The 22,750-nt window shown below is 39.0% G+C and overlaps 1 protein-coding gene across 1 annotated transcript in view; it reads right to left on the bottom strand.

Moving 5' to 3' along the window:
* The window catches only part of MYH15 (myosin heavy chain 15), a 150,184-nt gene that overhangs the window by 85,868 nt on the left and 41,566 nt on the right, over positions 1–22,750 (bottom strand). The window contains exons 13-21 of the mRNA XM_077771823.1: positions 22,298–22,447; positions 21,515–21,685; positions 14,219–14,395; positions 13,015–13,147; positions 9,929–9,996; positions 9,050–9,137; positions 6,111–6,228; positions 5,082–5,205; positions 1,281–1,417 (exon numbers count right to left, since the gene is read on the bottom strand). Coding sequence (XP_077627949.1) covers positions 1,281–1,417; positions 5,082–5,205; positions 6,111–6,228; positions 9,050–9,137; positions 9,929–9,996; positions 13,015–13,147; positions 14,219–14,395; positions 21,515–21,685; positions 22,298–22,447 — 1,166 coding nt within the window. The remainder of the gene's footprint in view (positions 1–1,280; positions 1,418–5,081; positions 5,206–6,110; positions 6,229–9,049; positions 9,138–9,928; positions 9,997–13,014; positions 13,148–14,218; positions 14,396–21,514; positions 21,686–22,297; positions 22,448–22,750) is intronic.

Genomic DNA, 22,750 nt, shown 5'->3' with positions numbered 1-22,750 from the left:
ATTTTCCCATAGGATTTGGATCAAGGCAGAAATCTACGAGGGGTTTCAACTGAAACTGTTTTTTTTAATGTTTTGAGCAACTACAGAAAAATATGTTAAAAGTATGAAAACATACCTTTATGTGTTTTATATATGAAACATGGAATGTTAATACAAATTCAGGATCTGGGAAACTATGTATAGGACCTGGATCAAGGGAGAAATACACAAAGGGCTTCAATTTTGTAAATATTTTAATTGCGGGCAATTTTAGAGAAAATGTTAGGAATTGAAATACTTTGACGATATGTCCATGAGTATGCATTAGAATATTTTCTTTATTTTTTGTGTATTTGAAACATTTTATAATAACTTCCTAAGAGCCATCCTATGACTTAGAAGGAATGAATAGTAAAGATCTCATTTTACAGATGCAGGAAGTAAACTGTATGGAAATTAAGAGTTTTACCCTTGTTCACATAACTAGCCCTAGAAGCCATGTCTTCTAATCCCCAAACTCCATACCATACTGAGCACTATTTGAGTCACAGAAGACTCTGAGGAGAGGTCTCCCTAATATCTTTGATATCACCATGTAATGATATTGTTCTTCTTTGGACAAACAGAAGGAATTAATAGACTGTCAATGAAATAAGTTATACCAAGACCTGTGGACCTCTCTTCAGAAGATAAACTACACCATGGAAAACATAAATGCAACAATGGCAGAATCTCTTTTTCACAGTCCCTTTGTTTGGAAATTTTACAAGCTTGTTTTCCATGATTCTATTAGACAATACCTTAGTGTCCAAATGTGATAAATGTCCCCAGTGAGGATTCCTGAAATGAAGTAACAGGGTTAGGATTACATATCACCAACAGACACAATTTCTGACCCATGGGAGATTGTAAATGGGTCAGGATACCTCTTCACTCTGCAGCCAACTTCCCCAGAGTTGACTGTGGAAGGCATGCAAACCTTTCCAGGTCTGCTTCTATTATGAAATGTGAGTCACACCGTCTTCAGAGGTCCAGTCTTCCTTGACTATAAAAAATCCCCCTAAAAGGAAGGCTGGAAACAATACAAGATACCTAGATTATGTTTATACTTGGTTGGATGAGGCAATAAAAGCCCTTGTGCTCGGTTTGGTGTTCCATGATTTAAAATTTTTGAAGGATGTCTCCACCCAAGCAGAGGTTGCAGTTCTTTACCCTGACCTATTATAAGAATGAAATAAAGTCACACTGATTTAGGTACACCACTGCTGTAGCAGTGGGGGTGTAGAGTAATGATATCACACCTCTCTTCCAGAATCCTCTGGTACTTGATTCGCATCAGTTTGCCACGTACTCTGGCTTGGAACAATGTGAAGACTTTAGAAAGTCTCTCATCTCTCATTGCTTCCAGTTGTTCCAGAAAACCAGCTTTTAAAAATACCTGAAAGAAATAGGTTTGATATTAGTTCCACTCATAACGGGTAGTCGTTAAATGTCTAATGAATGACTGTATAAACTCATGTATTCATTGATTAGTTGTCACGTTTTACTCAATGGGTAAAATGCACATTCTAGAAAGTTTGATTTTATAAATTCAAAGTTTGCAAAAAATATTTTATTTAATCCTGTGGTTATTTTGGTTCCTTAAGGATATATACTATTCTTGGGGTCCCTGGGTGGCTCAGTTGGTTAAGCATCCAATTCTTTCTTGGTTTCGGCTTGGGTCATGATCTCACAGCTTCGTGGGTTTGAACCTATCAGGCTCTGCAGTGCAGAGCCTGCTTGGGATTCTCTCTCTCTCTCTCTCTCTCTCTCTCCCTTCTCTCTCTGTCCTGCCCCAGCTCACGCTATCTCTCTCAAAAATACATAAATGAACTTAAAAAAATAAACATAGACTATTCTCCTTTTCTGTTAATAATGTGTAGGTTGTCAAGGAAACCTGGTTTAAGTTTTAGGTTAGACCCAGCCAGGCAGTGGTCTGAAGTGCCAGGCAGGGGTCTGCAAACTTTTCTGTAAAAGGCCAGATAGAAAATATTTTGGACTTTACAGATCACATAGAATTTTCATAGATCTACAGAATATTCTCCATCTCCTTCTCCTCTTATTCTCCCTTCTTCCCTCACCGCTTCCTTTGCCCCCTTCTTTTTAAAACACAACCATTTAAAAATGTCAAATCATTTTTAATTAATTAATTAATTTACTTATTTTTAAATTTACATTCAAGTTAGTTAGCACACAGTGGAACTATGATTTCAGGAGTAGATTCCTTAATACCCCTTACCCATTTATCCTATCCCCCCTCCCACAACCTCTCCAGCAACCCTCTGCTTATTCTCTATATCTAAGAGTCTCTTATGTTTTATCCCCCTCCTTGTTTTTATATTATTTTTGCTTCCCCTCCCTTCTATTCATCTGTTTGTATCTTAAATTCCTCATATGAGTGAAGTCACATGATATTTGTCTTTCTCTGACTAATTTTGCTTAGCATAATACCCTCTAGTTTCATCCATTTAGTCACAGATGGCAAGATTTCATTCTTTTTGATTGCCGAGTAATACTGCATTGTGTGTGTGTATGTGTATATATGGACATGTATACATATATGTATATGTGTATATACACGTGTTCTTTATGCATTCATCCGTTGATGGACATGCTTTGGCTATTGTCAATAGTACTGTTACAAACATTGGGGTGCATGTGCCCCTTCCAAAGAGTACATCTGTATCTGTTGGATAGATACCTAGTAGTGTAATTACTGGGTCACAGGGTAGTTCTATTTTTAATTTTTTGAGGAACCTCCATACTCTTTTCCAGAGTGACTGCATCAGTTTGCATTCCGACTGCCAGTGCAAAAGAGATCCTCTTATCTCTGCTTGCTCGCCAACATGTGTTGTTGCCCGAGATGTTAATGTTAGCCATTTTGACAGGTGTGAGATGGTATCTCATTATAGTTTTGATTTGTATTTCCCTGATGATGAGTGATGTTGAGCATTTTTTCATGTGTCTGTTGGCCACCAGGATGTCTTCTTTGGAGAAGTGTGTATTCATGTCTTTTGCCCATTTCTTCACTGGATTATATGGGGGAGGTAATGAGTTTGATAAGTTCTTTATAGATTTTGGATGCTAACCTTTTATCCGATATGTCATTTGCAAATCTCTTCTCTCATTCTGGAGGTTTCCTTTTAGTTTTGCTGATTGTTTTCTTCACTGTGCAGAACCTTTTTAGTTTGATGAGGTCCCAATAGTTCATTTTTGCTTTTGTTTCCCTTGCCTCCAGAGACATGGTGAAGTGAGAAGTTGCTGTGGCTGAGGTCAAAGAAGTTTTTCCCTGCTTTCTCCTCTAGAATTTTGATGGCTTTCTATCTTACATTTAGGTCTTTCATCCATTTTGAGTTTATTTTTGTGTATGGTGTAAAAAAGTGGTCCAGGTTCATTTTTCTGCGTGTCATTGTCCAGTTTCCCCGGCACCATTTGTTGAAGAGACTGTCTTTATCCCATTGGATATTCTTTCCTGCTTTATCAAAACTGAGTTGTCCATACATTTGTGAGTTCATTTCTGGGTTGTCTATTCTGTTCCACTGATCTGAGTGTCTGTTTTTGTGCCAGTACCATACTGTCTTGATGATTACAGCTTTGTAATATATCTTGAAGTCTAGAATTGTGATGCCTCCAGCTTTGGTTTTCCTTTTCAAGATTGCTTTGGCTACTCGGGGTCTTTTCTGGTTCTACACAAAGTTTAGGATTGTTTGTTCTAGCTCTCTGAAGAATGCTGGTGTTATTTTGATAGGAATTGCTCAAACCGTTTTAACATAAGAAAATAGATCATGGAGATGGACCTTAGGCCAAAGTTTGCTGATCTCTGCTCCAGAGAAAGTCACTATGGGAAGTGTTTCATATTAGAGTCCACATAAACTTTTTCAAGAATTATTATTAGTAATGCCAAGATGAGGTGAGTGAGGTGTCAGGCCCAATTTTAAGGAAGCACTCACTTTTAGGGTTGTATAAGTTGGTACTTACATAAACTCAGTAGTGAGTGCTTCTCAAATTTTGTGCTTTAGGAGGCTCTTTTGACTCATACTAGTCGTAGTCTAGATAAGTAGTATACAGCAAAAATAAATAAGCACACAAGGAAGCAAGGGACCAGTAGTGGAAATCAGCAGAAACAATAAACACCAGAAAGAGATTTTTAAGTACTCAAAAGGTGGGGGTCAACTAACATTTTATACTCACATCCTAATAGAGTTCTTCTTCTCTGAGCTCTTCACCCTGGACCTTCCAATTGTCCTTCTAATAATTTGGTCCTTCTATGGATATCACTAGAAACAACCTGATGTTGACCATGAAATGAAACCAAATCTATTAGAAGTTTCTCATAATATGTGGATTGTACCATAATCATCCAAGAGGAAGCAGAATTTAGCAAACCACATTTAAGGAACTTAACTGTGGATTAATGTTTTTGGATAGTGAGGCTGATCTTAACATTTTTAAATTTTTATTTATTTTGGGAGAGAGAGAGAGAGTTGGGGAGGGGAAGAGAGAGAGCGGAAGAGGGAGATTCTTAAGCAGACTCAACACTCAGCACAGAGCCCAGCATGGGACTCCATCTCACGATCCTGAGACCATGACCTGAGCCAAAATCAAGTCAGACACTTAGCCAACTAAACCACCACAGGACTTTAACATTTTAAATTACTCGCATAGTCTCCTAGAATTAATTCCCTAAAAGAGTGCTTGTGGTTAAACCAGTTCACACACAAACAAGCAGTTCATTCCAGTAAGTTGATTTACCTTTTTCTAGCTCTGATGTCGATGCACATTTTCTAGCACAGTAAGGCTAATTCAATATTTTATATCTTGGCCCAAACTTACTTAGATGAATAATTATAAAAATGCAAATGTAGTTAAGACTGAAGTATAAGAAACATTGAGTGTTCTCCCAAATAACATTGAAGTTTCCACTTTCAACCAAGCTCTATTTGTGTTATTTGTGGTCACAAGAACTGTAGAATGCCTTATCATTCTACTTTCATGGGTATTTTAAGATACACACTCTTTCCTCCCCCTCTTTTCCAAATGTATTCTTCCTAGTTTTCTGTTACCTTAGTGATTCCAAAGCGATACTGGATATGGTCTATCTCCAATGAGCCAAGCAATTCTTCAGCTGCTTTTCTGCTGCTCACAAATCTACTCTTTGGAAAGGCCCTTGGGTTCAGAATACAGTACCTAATTTAAAATAGATAAGGAATAAATCCTGGGGTCAGGGAGGTCATATGATTCAAATAAAGAATAATTTGGACAAGTGAGGTAAAGGAGGTATAGACTTGTACCTCTCCTATCAATATGTTCAATTTTCAAAAAATTCCTGGCAAAAGTAATGAGGGTACAAGCAATAATACCTTACTTTGGTATAATAGTGTGTACTTTTTATAGTACTTTAGAGACAACATCATTTGATTCTTTGTTCAATTACGGAGGGAAGGAGAGATTGGAAAGCAAAGGGAGAGAAAGAGCCTCGCTTAAGTATCTCTATTGTACAGACAAGAACACTGAAAAGCAGAGACAATAAATGTCTCTTCCAAGATTTCTTCACCCTAATGGTAAGCTGGCGGAGAACTAGAAATATGCCTCTTAATTCTGAGACAGGTACTCTTTCTACTCTACCATACTTTGCTCAAATTTGCTTGATGACCTATACTTTACACTTTTGAAATACAGGAAATAGAAAGCAAAAATGCCTCTCCTGCTGCCTGCCACACACCCTGCTGGCTTCTTTTCTTTCACGGGCTTGCTAGTAAAGCAAAAGCCTGCTTGGAAGACAGCTACGATTAGGTGCATACAACATTTCAGAAATTCAATTCAGCCTCCATGTCTTTCTTCTCTATATATTTCTTCTATATGTGGGTCTATTATCCGTTAATAGAGATTTAAGGATATTACAGCTACATGGATGTTGGATTTAAGGGGAAGTAATAATGGAACTCTGTCGTCATATATCTCACCGCCACCAAAACACATCGATCTGTAGTCTGGAGGACATCAACCAAACAAACAATGCATGCCTAAACACTCAGAAAGAGAAGAAACCAGGATACCTTAGGACCCTTGGTTCCTGGGATGTGTCTGTTTACCTTTGTTTAAAATCAGCATACAACAGCTGGTTCGGAAAACCTTCACAGAACATCCTGGTCCCTTCTAAGACACCGTTACAACGCAGCTGTTGCAGAACGGAGTAAGCATCCAATACACCTGGAGGAAAAGAGCCACACTCAGTCTATGTAAAACAAAAAAAAAAAACAAAACCATTATTTCTCAAGATTTTGTCCTAATTGCTGCATCTTGAGATTAAAAAAAAAAAAGTTTGAGTTTGATGTTCTGTATGTAATAGGTAATCGGCGTTCACTCACTCCCAGCCTGAGCACACTCACAGTGCCCATCCTATCATGCAAGAGTCTCCAAATAGGATTGACTCGAAATTCCTTTAACACAGAATGAACACTTTAACTCACAGTTCGTCAAGTTTTATAAGCAAATGCACCCGGAAGGCAAAAAAAAATATACATTTTTGCTAGAATTGTAAATAGCTCGTATTATTATATCCACTCTCTGGCCAGAAACCAGGTAGAGAGGAGTATAAGAACACAAAAGCTGACTGACCCCTCTAAGTGGGAAGGAAAAGGGATAAAAAGAAGGAGGAGTACAAAGAAAAGAGAAGACGAACACAGCCACAAAGTTGTTTACTATTTATGAAGGACTTGAGCACATCCCAGCCTCCATTCTCTCCTTTTGACCTTGAGAGCACCTCAGTCTTATCCTGTAGCATAAGCATCCTCCTGTCACCTCCACGTTTATCAGGTGAAGCCCTAGGAGAGCTGCAGTAGCAATCTCTGAGAGGGGCCTCAGATACACCTTCCAAGGAGCCACCGTGTCTGGTTTTCAGCAAGTCCTCAGGAAGAAGGCAAGTAGTGTTCCTCCTAACACAAAGGGCTACTACAGTATTGTAAGGAAAACGGAAATCAGAGGATTCTCTGTTTGTGTCCAAGGTCACAGAAATAAACTCTAAGCCATATATCCATTTTCTTGTACACCAATTCCTTTCATAGATGGAAACAGATGATCTGTAAGAAGGGGAACAAGTGGACCTCTATGACCCCAATAGGTCAATCATGCTCATTCTCTTCAAGCACATAGGAAAAACTGTCTTGATTAGATCATGAAGTTTTTCTTATGACTTTGTCTTATGACTTGAGAAAAAAAAAATAACTGCTGAAATCAGAGCTGACTCGATGGGAGACAACTCTAATAGGTAACAGAATTGCTCCAAAATAGAGGCAGCTAATTAGATTTCTTGCCAAATGGAAGCAGTGTCCCTAGATGCATTCAGAAACCCAGCTGATAAGAAACAATGAGGCAAAAACATACAGCGTCAATGAACATGAAGTGTTTGTGTTGCAAAAACCCAAACTGCAGCATCATTGTTTAGTATCACACTTTCCCAAAATAGGTCACAGGCTGTCAAGATTGGGGTCTTAATTACAAGATACTACAGAACCTCAGAAATTAGAATCAGTAGCATCTGGCTGGCTGCATATTCCAAGGGTTATTAGTGCTCTGAAGACATAAGTGTGTATCATATACACAACTTTAAATCTAACAGCCTCTGACCAAGTTATATGGGAGCCTGTAATTCCAAAAAGAAGTCTGAGGATCTTCAAACCCATTACGTAAGGAAAGCAATCCATGTAGTTAATATCTGTAAAAACTTTGGGCAATTAAATACCTAAAAAATAAGTCGCCACCACCCACCTATCACCATCCTTTCATCAAAACGCATCCACTATAATAGCCAAGATATGCAAACAACCTAAGTGTTCAGAGATGGAAGGATGGATAAAGAAGATGTGGTGTGTGTGTGTGTGTGTGTGTGTGTGCATATATATATACATATATACACAATGGAGTATTATTCAGCCATAAAAAGGGAGAAAGCCCTGTCATATACAACAACATGGATGGACATTGAGGGCATTACACTAAGTGAAATAAGTTGGGCAGAGAAATATAAATACTGTACTATCTCACTTATATGTGGAATCTAAAAGCAAACAAACCCAAACTCATAGAAAAAGAGATTAGATTTATGGTTACCAGAAACAAGGATGGGTGAGGAAGGGGAAATTGGATGAAGGTGGTCATAAGGCACAAACTTCCAGTTATAGGATGAATAAGTACTAGGGATGTAACGTACAACAAGATGAGTACAATTAACACTGCTTTATGGTATATTTGAAAAGTTATGTGTCAAAAGAGTAAAGTTAAGAGAGTTAATTCTAAGAATTTTTATCACAAGGAGAAAAAATATCTATATGAAGTGACGGGTGTTAAGTAAACTTGGTAGTCATTTCACAATATATGTAAGGCAAATCATTATGCTGTATACCTTAAATGTATACTGTAGTGCTATATGTCAATTATAGCTCAATAAAACTGGGGTGGGGGAAGAAACATTGAAAAACAAACAAACCTGTCCACCCCTCAGAAGTACATAGCTAAAGAGATGGGTGCTCTTAGGGAGAGGGAAGATACTAGTATTGGCAAGGAAGACTAGAGGGAGTCCTTAACAATTAGAAATGGATTTAGGAACAGTCTTTACTGTCAATTTAGATAATTCAGTTCAAATAATTTCCTTTATGCCAAAATATCTACCTTAATTCCTCCAATGATTATCTAATTCCTTTTATTATACTTTGCCTTCATAGACAGTGGCATAGAAGCTCATCCAGCTTTTAGTGTGAAATTCAAGGAGGAATTGCAATGCTAATATCAAGCATTTTAATGTTACCCAGTTGGGCTGGCTTTATGAAATCCTTCTGTATGTCCACTTGAATTCAATTCAAAAGCAATCTTAAGGAAGTTCTGAAGACCTCACTTTTAACTTACTTTCATTTTTCTATCAGAAATCTACTCTTATATAAAAGGGAGCAGTAATTTAAAAAAAAAAAAAGACATTCAACATAGCTTGAATCAAATGTATTTCTCAGTGTGAATTACAAAGAAGTCTAGTTCTTACCTGGCATTTTGTTCACATTGGGATTTATGCATCTCACAAAACGAGGTGCTGTTGATTTCAGCTTAGTCATCAATTTATTTAGGTTTTCCTTAAATAGAGACCATAACAAACACGAAATCACTTTGAAAATCACTAATACCACCAATCTACCTCACAATGGTCTCCAAGTCCATCAACTTAATCGTAAAGCCAAGATGCATATCAATAATAAAATGATGAATTCAACATTCTTCCCTGCTTACCAAACCATACATTATCTCTTTCCTATGACAAATCAATATTTATCTGACACTGACAGATAAAGTTCCGTTATGAATCAGATCTACCCATTTTGAATGTGATAGCAATAATTTATGACTGGGCAACAAATGACTTAAACACATAAACGGTTTCTCAAGTTTCCTGTATGCAAATTTTTTCTTAGGTCAGATTCTCTGGAAGCAGAATCTGCGTTGGGGATTCTAGTGTGAGGGATTTCTTTGAGAAGTAGGGGAGGGTAGGAGAAGGAAAAAGCAATGATATGGATTCAAAGCTGAAAGTGATCCCTGCATGAGCTCTGAGCACAAAAGCACACATTGCACCACAGCTGGTCCCTACCTTGAGGTAAGAAAGGGGCCAGAGTCTACAGGGGTGAGTAAGGACATAGCTTATCTTCCCATTTGCCAGTGGCAATTCTGGGTGTAGGGCTGATAAAGGGGACCTAGGTGGGGCACTAACAGTGTCCAGGAGAAACCATTTATATCAAGATAAACTTCAACTTTTCCACTTGGCTAACTTCAGATGCTTTGTCCTCATCTAAGAATGTGAAATTTCAAATAAATAATAGCATATGCAGATTGTGAACCAGTTAATATATGAATAGATGCAATTAAAAATTACTTTATGCAGAGACGCAACCGTTTGGAATGAAACTCCTTTCTTGCGTTTCTTCTCCCCAAACTGTAGAGCTAAAAAAAGAAGAAGAAAGCATTTAAAAAGCTCTTTTTTTTGTCACATTACCATACCCTGTTGATGAAAGTATAAATTCGTCAAGTTCTAGAAGCAATATGGCAATATCTACCAAAAGCTTTAAAAATATTTGTCATAACACAAATGTCTATTTCTAGTGCTCGTCCTTAAGGAAATAGGCAACTGTGTGAAGATACTTGCTGCAGCATTGTTTAGTCACTGCAAAAAAACTCAACAGAAAATAAAATTATCAACAAATGCCTATCAACAGATTGACTAATTAAATTATGAGAGCGCGTGTGCGTGCATATGCATGTGCATGTATACAATGAAACACTGTGACCTTTTAAAATGATAATGTGGATTCATATAACTGGCATGGAAAGATTTCTGGGAGTTATTTGAAGAGAAAAAGTAGGTTACAAACAGTTTGCATGTTATGATCCTCAGTATGTACACATGGTTTTCAGTATAGTTGTATTATTAGTGACTATATACATAAAAAATACTGGGAAGAGCATAGACCAAAATGTTCACAACTGCTATCACTCTATGTGAAATTATAGGTAACTTTTAGGTTTCTCTTTTTATTTTTCCATGTAGTCTGTGTTTTTGGCAACACTTATGCATCACTTTTATAATTTATAAAAAACCATCTATTTCCATTTTCTTGAAGCAAAAGAATCTATGCTAAGCCAAATTGTTTTACAAACATTTGTGTGGTGCTAAGTCACAAAGACATACAACAACAACAAGCACAAAATCCCGAGGCAATCTGGAAAAAATGGACCAGCTGTCAACATGAACAAAATATTCTCTGAGCCTGAGTAGTACCTGTGCTGGGGCAGATGTCCTAAAGCTTAATCACTAATGTCCTATTGACATGCCCTAGGCCCTCCAAATGAATCACTTGACTTCTTTGTACATTAGTTTTTCCACCTACGAGAAAAGAATACTACTACCTTCCATTATTAATTTTTTTTATAACTCTGAATTAAAGTACTTGGAGTCCCCAGAAGAAAATATGGGTAATTTAATGTTTGGATGAGTAAGAAACATCCAGGCCAGTATTTTCAGGGGGTTCTTGAAAAATTACCAAAAAAAAAAAAAAGACATTCTAGATAGTTCTTCTTTTCTACTTCCAAAGGACACAGCACACACCCTGAAGAGTTAGAAGATGATTTCTCTCTGATTCTCTCCCTGAACAGCTGCCTGATCTCTTATGATCAGAGAATGACCTGTCTGGGAGCTGTAAGCTTAAGGAGTCACTGTGTAACTGACTGCTCAGGGGTACTTTAAAAGCCACTAGAATCAGGCAAATGCACTGCCTGAAGATTATCAGGGTCCAAACACAATAGCCTTCATTTCTCAACCTCTTCTGAAGGCAGGCCAACAGAATTTCAGGCCTGCTCCCGAATTATGTCATCATGTGCTGATGAACCCAGGAAGTGTCAAATTCTCTATTTCTTGACCGTGTCAGTCAGGAGTCCCAAATCAGCCTGATGGGGCCAGGAGTTAACTTGAAGCTGGGGGTGAGATAGCAGGGCAGTGAGAAGGTTAGAAAATGAGAGCACACATCCCTTAAAGAAGAACTGATACACCTCACCCATTGCCACAAGGGTATCTGAACCTAGGCTGGCCAGTTTTTCTCTTTTCCCGTGTTTTCCACTTGTTGAAAGCAAAAGCAAACCCAAATGTGTATGTGGTGACTTCTGATTTTTTTTAAAACCTCTGTGGACTAAACAAAACATTTGTGACAGCCAAGTTCTGCTCAGGGCCTTCCAACCTGTGACTTTTGCTATGAATCACAGAGAGCTTCCCTCCGTAGCTAGCATTAGTCCAATTGTGAGGCTGATGTTAGCACTGTGGGCTCAGTATCTCCAAATTCTTTGTATCATGGTGCAGAAGTCTGTCTGAATTAGGTCCCAAATACACGTAGCCTGTACATTTCTGTTTGGTTTCTGGAAGACAGTGAGAGTGGTGTAGGCACCGGGCCAGGAAGCAGAAGTCCTGCTTCCTACCCTGACTTTGCATTTACTAGTATTAACTAAACAAGGGGCCATTAGACCGATGTGGCTTTAACCCGAGTGGCCTATATTAGCAAGCCATCATCTATGCTTGTAAATGTCCCAGGGTTACAAAATCAAAATGTTAAGGACAACCAATCACAGTCAACTAGGCTTTAAGCTACAGCCAATCAATAACTTCCTTACTTTGCTTCTATGTTTTCTCTATGTATCTTCCTGAGCTGCTGTTCGTGGAAAAGTCTTAAACACTGAAGGCTTGACACAACCCCATTTGAATTAATTTGTGCTCAAATAAATCCTCAAAATTTTTAACATGCTTCAGTTTATCTTTTGACAGTAGGTTTGTGATACTGGGGATTCTCCTTAACTCTTCTGTGCTTGTTCCTGTAAGATAGGAAGAAGACATTTCCCTCTGTCTGTATCTGAAAGGGTCATGGCATGGACTGAGTAAGATAATGTATGTGAAAGTGTTTTGTAAATTACAAAGTACTAAACAAGATTAGTTATTTGATGGCCAATAAATATTTATGGAGTGTCTACTAAACAGGCATTTGCTACACACTTGGGGCTACAATTAAATCAGACCTAACTCCTGCCCTCATGAAGCTTAGAATAACCCCAGATTACAATTAATACAAAAGCACTGTGAAGGAGAAATCCAAGATATTTGGGGACTATAGATTAAAGAGGCTTGTTATTTCCCCAAAATAATTTATCAAAATATGGTTTGCTGCTCTCTCTCTTTGCAGCTGGGTTGAGTAGAAGATAAAAGCAGAGCAGGGCAGGTTCCTTGAAATACATCTATCTTAAAGCACCATTTCCCTGAAGAACCACCAGCCTGAGGACAGAAAGGCTAATAAGAGGGGATGACTCAGACCACAGGGAGCAGACACAGATATCACAGGAAAGAGGCAAGGATTTTTAGAAGTGCTGAGGCAGCCATGGGTTCCATTCTAAAGCTAAAAAATTAGAGAAGATTGTTCAACTCACCACTCTCAGTACTCATGTGATTTTCAAAAAGGTTTGCCAGGAGTCTATTTGATGACTTCTGAAATACAGCCACCACTGTTTCATTAAGAAGGTCTTTGTTCTTTTCAAGCCAGCCACTAATGTTATAAGGCACCTTTGGAAAGGCATGCAGTTCAGGTAACAAAAGAAGAGAGTGCATAAATTAACATAGCAAACTGTGCATTCCTTTTTTAAAAAAATCATAAATTGTATGGGTCCTTTAACTTTAAATTAGTTTGAGGTAACAGTACTGAATAATACTGCAGGAGTTCCATTGTGCAACCCTAAGAGAATCTCAGGCTTTACCATTTACGTTGTGGAAAGAAAGGAAGAGGAGGGGAGGGAAGGGAGAGAGACAGCTAGGGAAGAAGGAGAAAGAATTAAACCGTATTTCCAGTAGAGACAATTCACGTCAGCTCTCCTCCATAGGCAAGAATAGATGAAAAAATCCAATTGTCTCTGACACACATGAACATTTTTTAAAAATTAGCAATTATAATATTTTGCTATAAATATCATTATAATTAATATTCAAGGATATGAAAGAAGGCAATTACAAGCACATTTATGTACAGTTGGCAGGTCACTTTTGGACTGAAGTATTATTTTATCCTTCATCAATTATCTTTCTGTTCCATCTGGAATCACTGACCAGAAGCAGAAAAAAAGGGGCAACACACACACACATCAGTGGGGAAATGAGGAGAGGCGGTGAGAGTCATTAAAAACCTTTGTTGGCCATAGTTTGGAGGCCATTACTTCACAGTGACTATTTCTCTATGAGAGAATAAAAAAAATTAAAAAAAAACTTCAGTAAAAAGATCAGTTGAAATCACTCATTCACACAATGTTAAGTTAAAAGGAAGGACAAACACACACAAAAAAAAACCCCATGACTTTGATGATCTCCATGACTTTCTGAAGCTGTCTTACTTTGAGCTGGGATGACAGAGTCTATTTTGAAATTTCTAACCTTTGTGCACATGGAATACTATTATAGTATGGGTATTTCATTTCTTAAATGCTAAAAGGCTCACCAACTTTTTTTTTCTGGAACTGAGATTCTTTTTTTGTTCACCTCTTCATTTCATCTAAACTTTACTTATATATTGTCTAGGGATTTGGGCTGAATGCATTTGAACCTGACTCAGGAAAACTCAGGGCTGAAGGTCTAGAAGTAACTTACCACTCCTGCATAATGGACAAGCTCAAAGTGAGCTTCATATCGCTTATTATCAGGCTTGGGTTTCTGGAAATGAACCGACTTCCCGAAATGGTTATCAAAAAGTTTGGTCTTGAAAGTCACATCTGTAGCCTGAGGAAACATACATTCTTCTTCAAGGATGGAAAAGATGCCCATTGGCTGTTGGAGATACATATGAACAGCAGATGAAAGAAAACCCCAGGAAACAGTATCTTCAATGGGGGTGGGAGGTCCTGTAAATTCTTATTTCAGGAACCTGATCACTTGACAAAGGGAAAGAATATTCACTATACATAATTAGTCAATCATCCATTTAACAAATATTATTAATACCTCCTAGGTGCTGGGTACCAGCAGAAGCTGGCAGCGTAGCCATTAGTCACATACACAAAGTGCCTGTCCTCAGAGTGATTACTTTCTAATGGAGTAGAAAACAACAGTCAAGTAAACAAATAATAATTTAGTTTCCCATTAGTGTTCTGAAGAAATCATGCAAAGAAAAGAAATAGACAATGACTAGGGGACCGACTGGGAGCTAGTTTAGTGGGATGGTCAAGTAAAACCCTCTGACCTAAACAAAAAGAGCAGATCTAAAGATCTGTATGTAAGTATTCTTGGCAGACAAATGATGAATGCAAGGGCCCTGAGGCAGGAGCACACTTGGCAAGTTTGAGGTCCTGCCAGAGGCAAGGGTGGACAGAGCTAAGGTAGTGAGATGGGGCAGGCTGTACAAGATAAAGCCAGAGAGATAAGGAGTATTGAATCCCAAGGTCTGTCCAGGCAGTGCTAAGATACTGGATTTTAAGTATAACGGGAGGTCATTGTAGATTTTTAACAGGAAGTCATGTGATGTGATGTTTGCTTTAAAAAGATCATTTGTTTAGAACAAGGTTGGCAAAGTAGAGCCCGTTGGCCAAATCCTTCCTATGGGCTATATTGGAGACCCAGTGAGCTAATAAGAGTTTCTATGTTTTCATTGGGTTGCAAAAGCAAAAACAACAAAAAAAGAAGATGTGGTAGAAAACCTGATGACCCTTGTCAGCAAACTTTTTCTTTAAAGGGCCATGTAATAAGTGTGTTAGACTTTGGGGGCCACGTGGTTCCTGTTACACTTCTGCCATCCACTCAGTCATGTTAGCCCTGAAAGCGGCAAGTGGCAACATGTGAATAAAATAGGTATGACAATGCTTTATTAAAACTTTATTTACAGAAATAGGCCTCCAGACAGTTTGCTGACCCCTGGTCTAGATTAGTGATAGTGTTAGAGGTGGTCAGAAGTCATTGAAATGTGACATGGCTGGAAAGTAGAGCGGAGTCTACTGCTAGTAGACAGAATGTGGGATTTAATAGAGAAAGATGACCACGTTTTTGGCTTGAGAAAATGGGCAGTGGATGCTGCCATTAACCGATATAAGGTACATACATATAGGGGAAAAACAGGTTTTGTGTGGAAAACAAGGATTCTCATATTTGCTTATCTTTTTGTGTATTTGTATATTCATTAGTCTACTCTACAAATGTTTTTGCCTTCTACAAGGCGTACCAGACGTTTTGTGTTATACATGGGTTGTGACTCCAGGGCATCTAACCAAGAAGACAAAAAATATCCATATGAGTACAAGAAAGCAGACAAAACAAAGATATACAGAAAATGTCATAAGAATTCTGAGACAGAATGTGATCCCTTGGCCCAACAGGCATAGATTGCATGGTTTCCTACCAACACTTTGTACCTAAGAACCATAGACTCTCAGAAGAGACATTAAAGGTCTGGTCTAACCCACCTAAAAGTTCCTTGAATTCCCTTCATAATTTCTTTCTAAAAAGCTGGGTAGCTTATGCTTAAATGTTGTCTTGGGGAGAGAATACACCAACTCCGAGATAAGGCCCTGGATGGGTGACATATTAAAGGAAAATGTGTTTGTAGTTTAGAATTTGTTCTAAATTGCTCTACTGAGCCGTACAAATGCTTCTAGGTAGTGGAGCATCATGATATTATGATATTTAAAAATCGTATTCTTTTTTTTTAATTTTTTAAAATGTTTTATTTATTTCTAGGAGAGAGAGAGAGAGAGAGACAGCGTGAGCAGGGGAGGGTCAGAGAGAGAGGGAGTCACAGACTCTGAAACAGGCTCCAGGCTCCGAGCTGACAGTCAGCACAGAGCCCGACGCGGGGCTCGAACCCACGAACCGCGAGATCATGACCTAAGCGGAAGTCGGACGCTTAACCGACTAAGCCACCCGGGCGCCCCTAAAATTCATATTCTTGATCCACCTGATTTACCAGTGTAATATATGGACTATGTTTTTCTACATCTTGTGGATGTCTTCACAAACTTAAAACCTGCACTTTATAGGAAATGTAATTAACAATTTCACTACTAATTCTTGTACTGAAGAGTTCTAGGACATCTTCCTTCCTCCCAAACATCTAGGTGGGGAATGATGCAGTGAGCAATTACGTGAAGTGTTCTAAGTGAGAGCAAAATATTCTAAGAGAAACCGACACCCATTTTGCTCCTGGCACCACTGACCTTGTGGGTTCTTGGCAAAGTAAGTAACATTGAGGAGGTGAAGGAGGAGGAGGAGGAGGGGTGGGGAGAACCTGATAAACTAAATAGATGACTCACTGGTGTGAGCGTTTGGAGGCCTGGAGTCCATCTTGCACCACAGATTTTCCGACCATACATGTGGTCAACCCTCGGTGAAAACTGGACTAAATCATTTAAAAATGTAAGCATCTCCTGCAATGGTAGTCTGTTAACAACATGGCTGTGGGAATGCCTCACAAGGAGGGACAGTTCCCATCTCCAGCAGTCACCTTCCATGCATGAGGACCATCATTATGCTGAAAGCTAGTAAAGCCAACTTCCGTATTTGGATGAATGGAAGCTTTATGTTAAGCAAGTACATATCATAGCTCAAAATGTAACAACCTAACCACTGAGGAGGGGGGAAAATCACTGTTTTGCAAGGGTCTTCGACATTTTTCCAGTGCTCGGGAGATGTGAAGCTTCTAATAAATATGAGGCCCTTCGGTAGATTAATTTCCAAATAGGTCAGGGAAAAAAGTAATTAGTTCTGCCCTGTAGCATCAAACGTCCTATATTGCACACTAAATGGTTTGAGTCAGTTGCCCTGACTCCAAACATTAGTGCTCTAACCTCTCCCTCTTTAAATATTATCAATCCGTCCTGCCTTCCTTTTAGGTCTGTCACTTTCTTGCTATTTGCATTGCCGTTGTCCTGATTCAGGACCTCTTTACTCCTCACCTGGGCTGCTGTCCCCAACCGCCTTACCCTTAGCCTTTCCCCCCCTTCCAGACGCCAAACACAAACCCACAGAATAAACTCGAGCGGCTCTGACTGCTCTGTTGCCCAGCGCAGAAGCCCTCTCTGGCTCCCTGCTGCCAAAACATAAGGTATAAATTACTTCGAGTCTCTACACAATCTGACCCTTCTTTCTCTTTTGTTCCAGCTACTTCCTTCTGTGTGACTACCGAAAATTTCAGAATGGGCCTTTGTTTGGTTACCCCTCTCCCTCGCTAGTCCCTCACCTGCTCACTGTCCTCCTCTCCTCACCTGCTAAAATCATACTCATTTCTTAAGATCCATCTGAGATTTCATACCCTTTCCTGCCTGGCCCTCCAAGATTCCCACAGGCAGAGGGGACTCCAGCACTTAGGAGTTCTGTTGGCCTTTGTGCCTTTCCTGCATTTATACAGAGACATATTTTTACACTGATTAGACTTACAAATCTCCTGCTTGACTGCATACTTCCTAAGGGCAAGCGCTACTTGTAACAACTGCTTAAGTTTTCCACAGTGCTTAATTCAAAGTCTTCTCTACAGTAGTATGGTATTAGGCCTGAGATCAAGGCCCAACATCACGTGTGCCTCGACATCTGGGGAAACCTGGGAGAGCCTCAGATGACCTAATCGCAAGTTCCCCTCCCCACTGTGCTCCGTGAGTGAGGTCTACTAGCCAAGTTACCATCCTGATCATGGGACCAGACACAGTGCCCGCTTATCCTTGACTGATGGGTCTCAGATCCCTGGCAGCCCTCAGAATTACTCAAGCAAGCCAATCACATCCTCCCTTGAGAAATGATAGTCACCACACCCTATTCTTACTATAAAGCCTGCCTCCCGTGGCCCCTCTTATCCACTCTGTCAACAGTGCAGCCACCATGTGGCCCTGCCTGGCATGCAGTGTCCTCCCCTTTCAGGCTCTGAGTGTATGTGACCAGTAAGCTATTATCAAATTCATCTGTCCAGGGTTAGGTGTCCTATGTTCAGTCATCTCTATACACCAGGGCAGGAATCCCTCTCTCACCAAAAGGTAACAAGGAAGTGATCAAAACAAGTAGTCGTTAAATAAATTTATGTGCTTAATTAAAAATAAGTAAAACATTTGGTCTTAGGAAGATGCCTTTCCAACGATATCCCATGTTCCTTCAGTTACAGGATGATGCCTCTGGTTTGCATTTCTCACAACCCTTAGTATAGTAGGTTCCAAGGTGACTAAATGTAGGTCCCCGCAAATTTCTGCTACATAACTGATTGACAGGTGAACACTAAGACACCCATATTTGAGCTCTGGGATCCGGACTGCTTTGCTGTGGGCAGTAGCCAGGCAGAAACAGTTGTGACAGAAAGCTTGGAGTCACATGTTTCAAGGAAATCCTCATGGGTGTACAAGAGATAGCTAGATATTAATGCGATTCATTCCATAATAAACAAAGCAGACAACATACCCAAAGAACCTCACTTGGGAGGCAACGACATGTATTGCCAAGAGGCTACCAGGATTTAAAATATTTTAGAAACTGTGTCACTGTAATCGTTGTAGAGAGACAATAAAAATTTATTCAGGCCCAGTTAGGCAAATAAGGTTATAAAAAACAACAAGACAAAACAACAACAACAAAAGTATGATCAAGCTAGGTAATACAGTTTGGACTTACAAACAGGTACAAGGATCAGTCCTGCAGCTAGTTTTTTCTCACACACAGCTGGTATTATTCTAAAACTGTATACAAATCCCAATCCTGTGAGGAACTTTTTGCAAAAGGGCTGAATTATTGGAAAATGGATGTAGTGTCTCAAGGTGACTACAATCTAGGGGCAACAGATTTTAAATGTGTAACTTGGGGAGTATTTATCTTAAAAATAATAGAAATAATCTCTTTACCAATACCTATGCCATTATAGGCAAATAGGCATTGCCTATAGGCCTATTGCAATTGCCTATTGCATATAGGCAAACCATAAATAATATGTAGTCATATGTTAAGACTGTAAGATGTAAATTATTGATGCTTGAGTTCTAAACACAGTAGACTATTTCAGGTATTGAAATAAGCGTGAGCTAATCCTATAATAGATTTGTTTGCTGCATATTTGTACATAGAAGGAGGTCACTGTATGCTTGACGACCAAATTGACAATTAAAGGTGGTGTTGAAATACATTTTCTTTTAGCTTGACAAGCTTTTTGGTAAACACAAAACTTTGAAACTTTTAAGTATGAAAATCCCCCTTCTTTTTATGCACACACAGATGCATGCTATAAGGCAGTTTGTATATATTGATTTATCTCAGTTCTTTTGAATTTTGAAAACTTCTCACGATTCATTCTGTTTCAAGGAATGAGTTTGGTACAGCATTAATATTTACAACAAATTTTCCTCATGTAGCCTGAACCAGCTCAATGGGTCTTTTCAAAATATAGAATAATTTCAAGAAAGGTTTTGGTATTCCTCATTTGCATGACCTGAATCCCTTTGAAATCATTCATAGCAAGCCAAAGACTTATCTTTTCCTTCTATCATTGGTCAGGGGTTTTTTCCTCATGTTATCGTATCAGAAGAAAATGCAACAGGAAATTACATCCATGTTGCTAGTGGGTTATTTAGAATAACTGAACCGGCATAAATGAGACAGTGGGCTACATATGACCTAAAAAATCAGTAATGTTTACAGACTTAACCGGATCTGAATAATGTCTATGTTCCATCTTCCTGCCCGTAAATGGTTATCTCACCATAATCAGAGTTAAGTAGATATTACAGGTGACAATTGGCAAAAGCTACCTAAATAGGTCGCTCTGAGGAGTTCCAGTTCTTTAGTCTCATTTCTCACCAGAAAACTACAGCTTTAATAATTCCAGCAAACATTTACCACATCATGGTTGGGCCATTATAATTATTATTATTTTTTAATCAGCTTAGAGGTCAGGTCATTATCATTATTATTTTTTTTATCAGTCTGTCCTCCACCAACGAAGTTCACTGGTTATAAAATAAATAAAATCAATGTGACATGCATTCTTGTTAGGATTAATGGCTATTTTCAAGGAAGGTGGAGTTTCATCTAAAGCGTAATAAATAAGGTTGATGGGACACTGATAGATAAAACCTGAGGCCCACGAAGACAGTGAGAGGTCATTCACTCTACCTCCTTCCTGACAGGGCCGTTGAGAATCAGATGCCAATAGCTTAGCTAAAGAGAGTGTTCAGAACTTTGAGAGCAGTAGGCCTTGGCCTTCCTAGATCCGGCTCCAGAATTCAGTGCAATCCACGGTTAAAGCAAGACCTGCCACCATGCATGCTGCCACCAACCAAGCCACAGAACACTCCATACTTAATTCCCCCGGCAAACCTGGTTAATCTTTTTCAGAGCACATAGAAAGATTTCAGAGTACGAGAACATCACTGAATTCAGAAACCATACACTGCAGCTAATTTACTAATAAGCCATGAAGTATTGTCATAAATTACTTAAACTAACTGGTACTTGTCCAATTAAATGAACAAACTACATCCTGCAAGGTAGTGGCCTTGAGGATTTATGACAGTTGTTTGTTTGCATGCTAATTTGCCAAATTTCGTTAAGCTGCTCTGGGTCTGCTCATTCACCTTATATTAATCAGCCAGGCCCTACAGTGCTCATATTTTCAGCTCTGTGTTTTTCGAGTCAAGAGCATGACCATTTTTAATCTCGACAAGTTTGCTCACGCATTAACAGTGGAGGCCATGCATAAGTGGCAAATGCGTCCCGACAATCTGCGCGGGAGATGATGGAGGAGGGTAACTGACATGAAGGTTTAGTTAGGTTGCCACGGGTTCTGCACACACAGCCCATTAAGAGAAACTGCACAGAGCTCTCCGGCCCTGCTTCCCATCCCCTGACAGAGCCTGAGTCCCGATACGGATCGATACGGCAAACAGGGACCATTCTCCTTAAATGAAAATAAATGAGGAGAGAAGCATGTGTTACCTTCTCAACGAGATCTATGCAGGCTTGTAAATCCAGACCGAAGTCAAAGGACACCCAGCCAATGCCTTCTTTCCTGTATTCCTCTTGCTCCAGAACAAACATGTGCTGATTAAAGAGCTGTTGTAATTTTTCATTGGTAAAATTAATGCAAAGTTGCTCCAGACTGTTATACTTCGAAGATGTGATTAGGTGAGAAGAGATAAAAAGTGAAATTGAACAAATGGTAACCGTTCGAGGTGATGGCTATGTTAATCGACTTGACTTTGATTGTTTCACAGTGCATAGGTGTGCCAGATCACGAAGTTGTATACCTTAAACATATACATTTTTAAATGGTCTAATATATCTCAATAAAAAAATGAAATAAAATTGAGGTCCACTTGCAAAAATGTACAGAGAATATCATAACCACAATCAGATGATGGCAAATAGACCCAGTAAATAACAAATCCTCAATTAAATCCTTACCTCCTTGAAATACATCTGCAAACTAAACATTATGACAGTAAGATAACACACAACGATATCAAAATTTAAAATTGTAAAAGGCTCTTTATTTCTATGCACCTTTAAGGCTGAATTTTTAATACTATTAGTTATTATAGTTATAATAACTATTGTTATGTATTTATATTAATAATAGCTCTTTTCCGACCAGAGTGGCTCTTAAGCTTTGACGGAATAAATCTCATCATGCTTTGACTCCATTTTCTGACGTTCAATGCACATTTTCTAATCTCCTCATAAATACACATTGGCTTCATTCTAACAAGATATACTTACATCAAGGATTTCAAAACCGGTGATGTCAAGAATGCCAATGAAGAATTGCTTTGACAGCCGGGCATCCAGCGCCCTGTTGATACGTGCCACCAGCCACTTAAACATCCTTTCATATATTGACTTGGACAGGGTACCAACAGCAGAGGTCACCTGGAAATCACATTGAAAACACTCCACATCTTCCAGCAGTGTCCATTTTAATCCTGGGCATTTTCTATCACCAGCAGCCACCTTCTAGCAAAATTGGGATCTATTTATTGAATTTCTGGGGTTCTAGTGTACCGCTGAGATGATGCAGGAGAAGATTTTTAATACAATGAGAAGAAACGGAGAAGGAAGCAAGGAAGGGAGGAATGGGGAAGAAACAGAGGCAAGCCAGCCTGGTACCTCCTTACCAGACACTCCTGTGAGAGAAATGTTTCTATTATCAAAGGTCCAACTCTCCCGGGGGTA

Source organism: Crocuta crocuta, unplaced genomic scaffold (assembly GCF_008692635.1).
Source record: "Crocuta crocuta isolate KB4526 unplaced genomic scaffold, BGI_CrCroc_1.0 scaffold56, whole genome shotgun sequence".
NCBI lineage: Eukaryota > Metazoa > Chordata > Mammalia > Carnivora > Hyaenidae > Crocuta > Crocuta crocuta.
The sequence above is the reverse complement of the archived record's forward strand: the minus strand, read 5'-3'. Positions and strand labels throughout refer to the sequence as shown.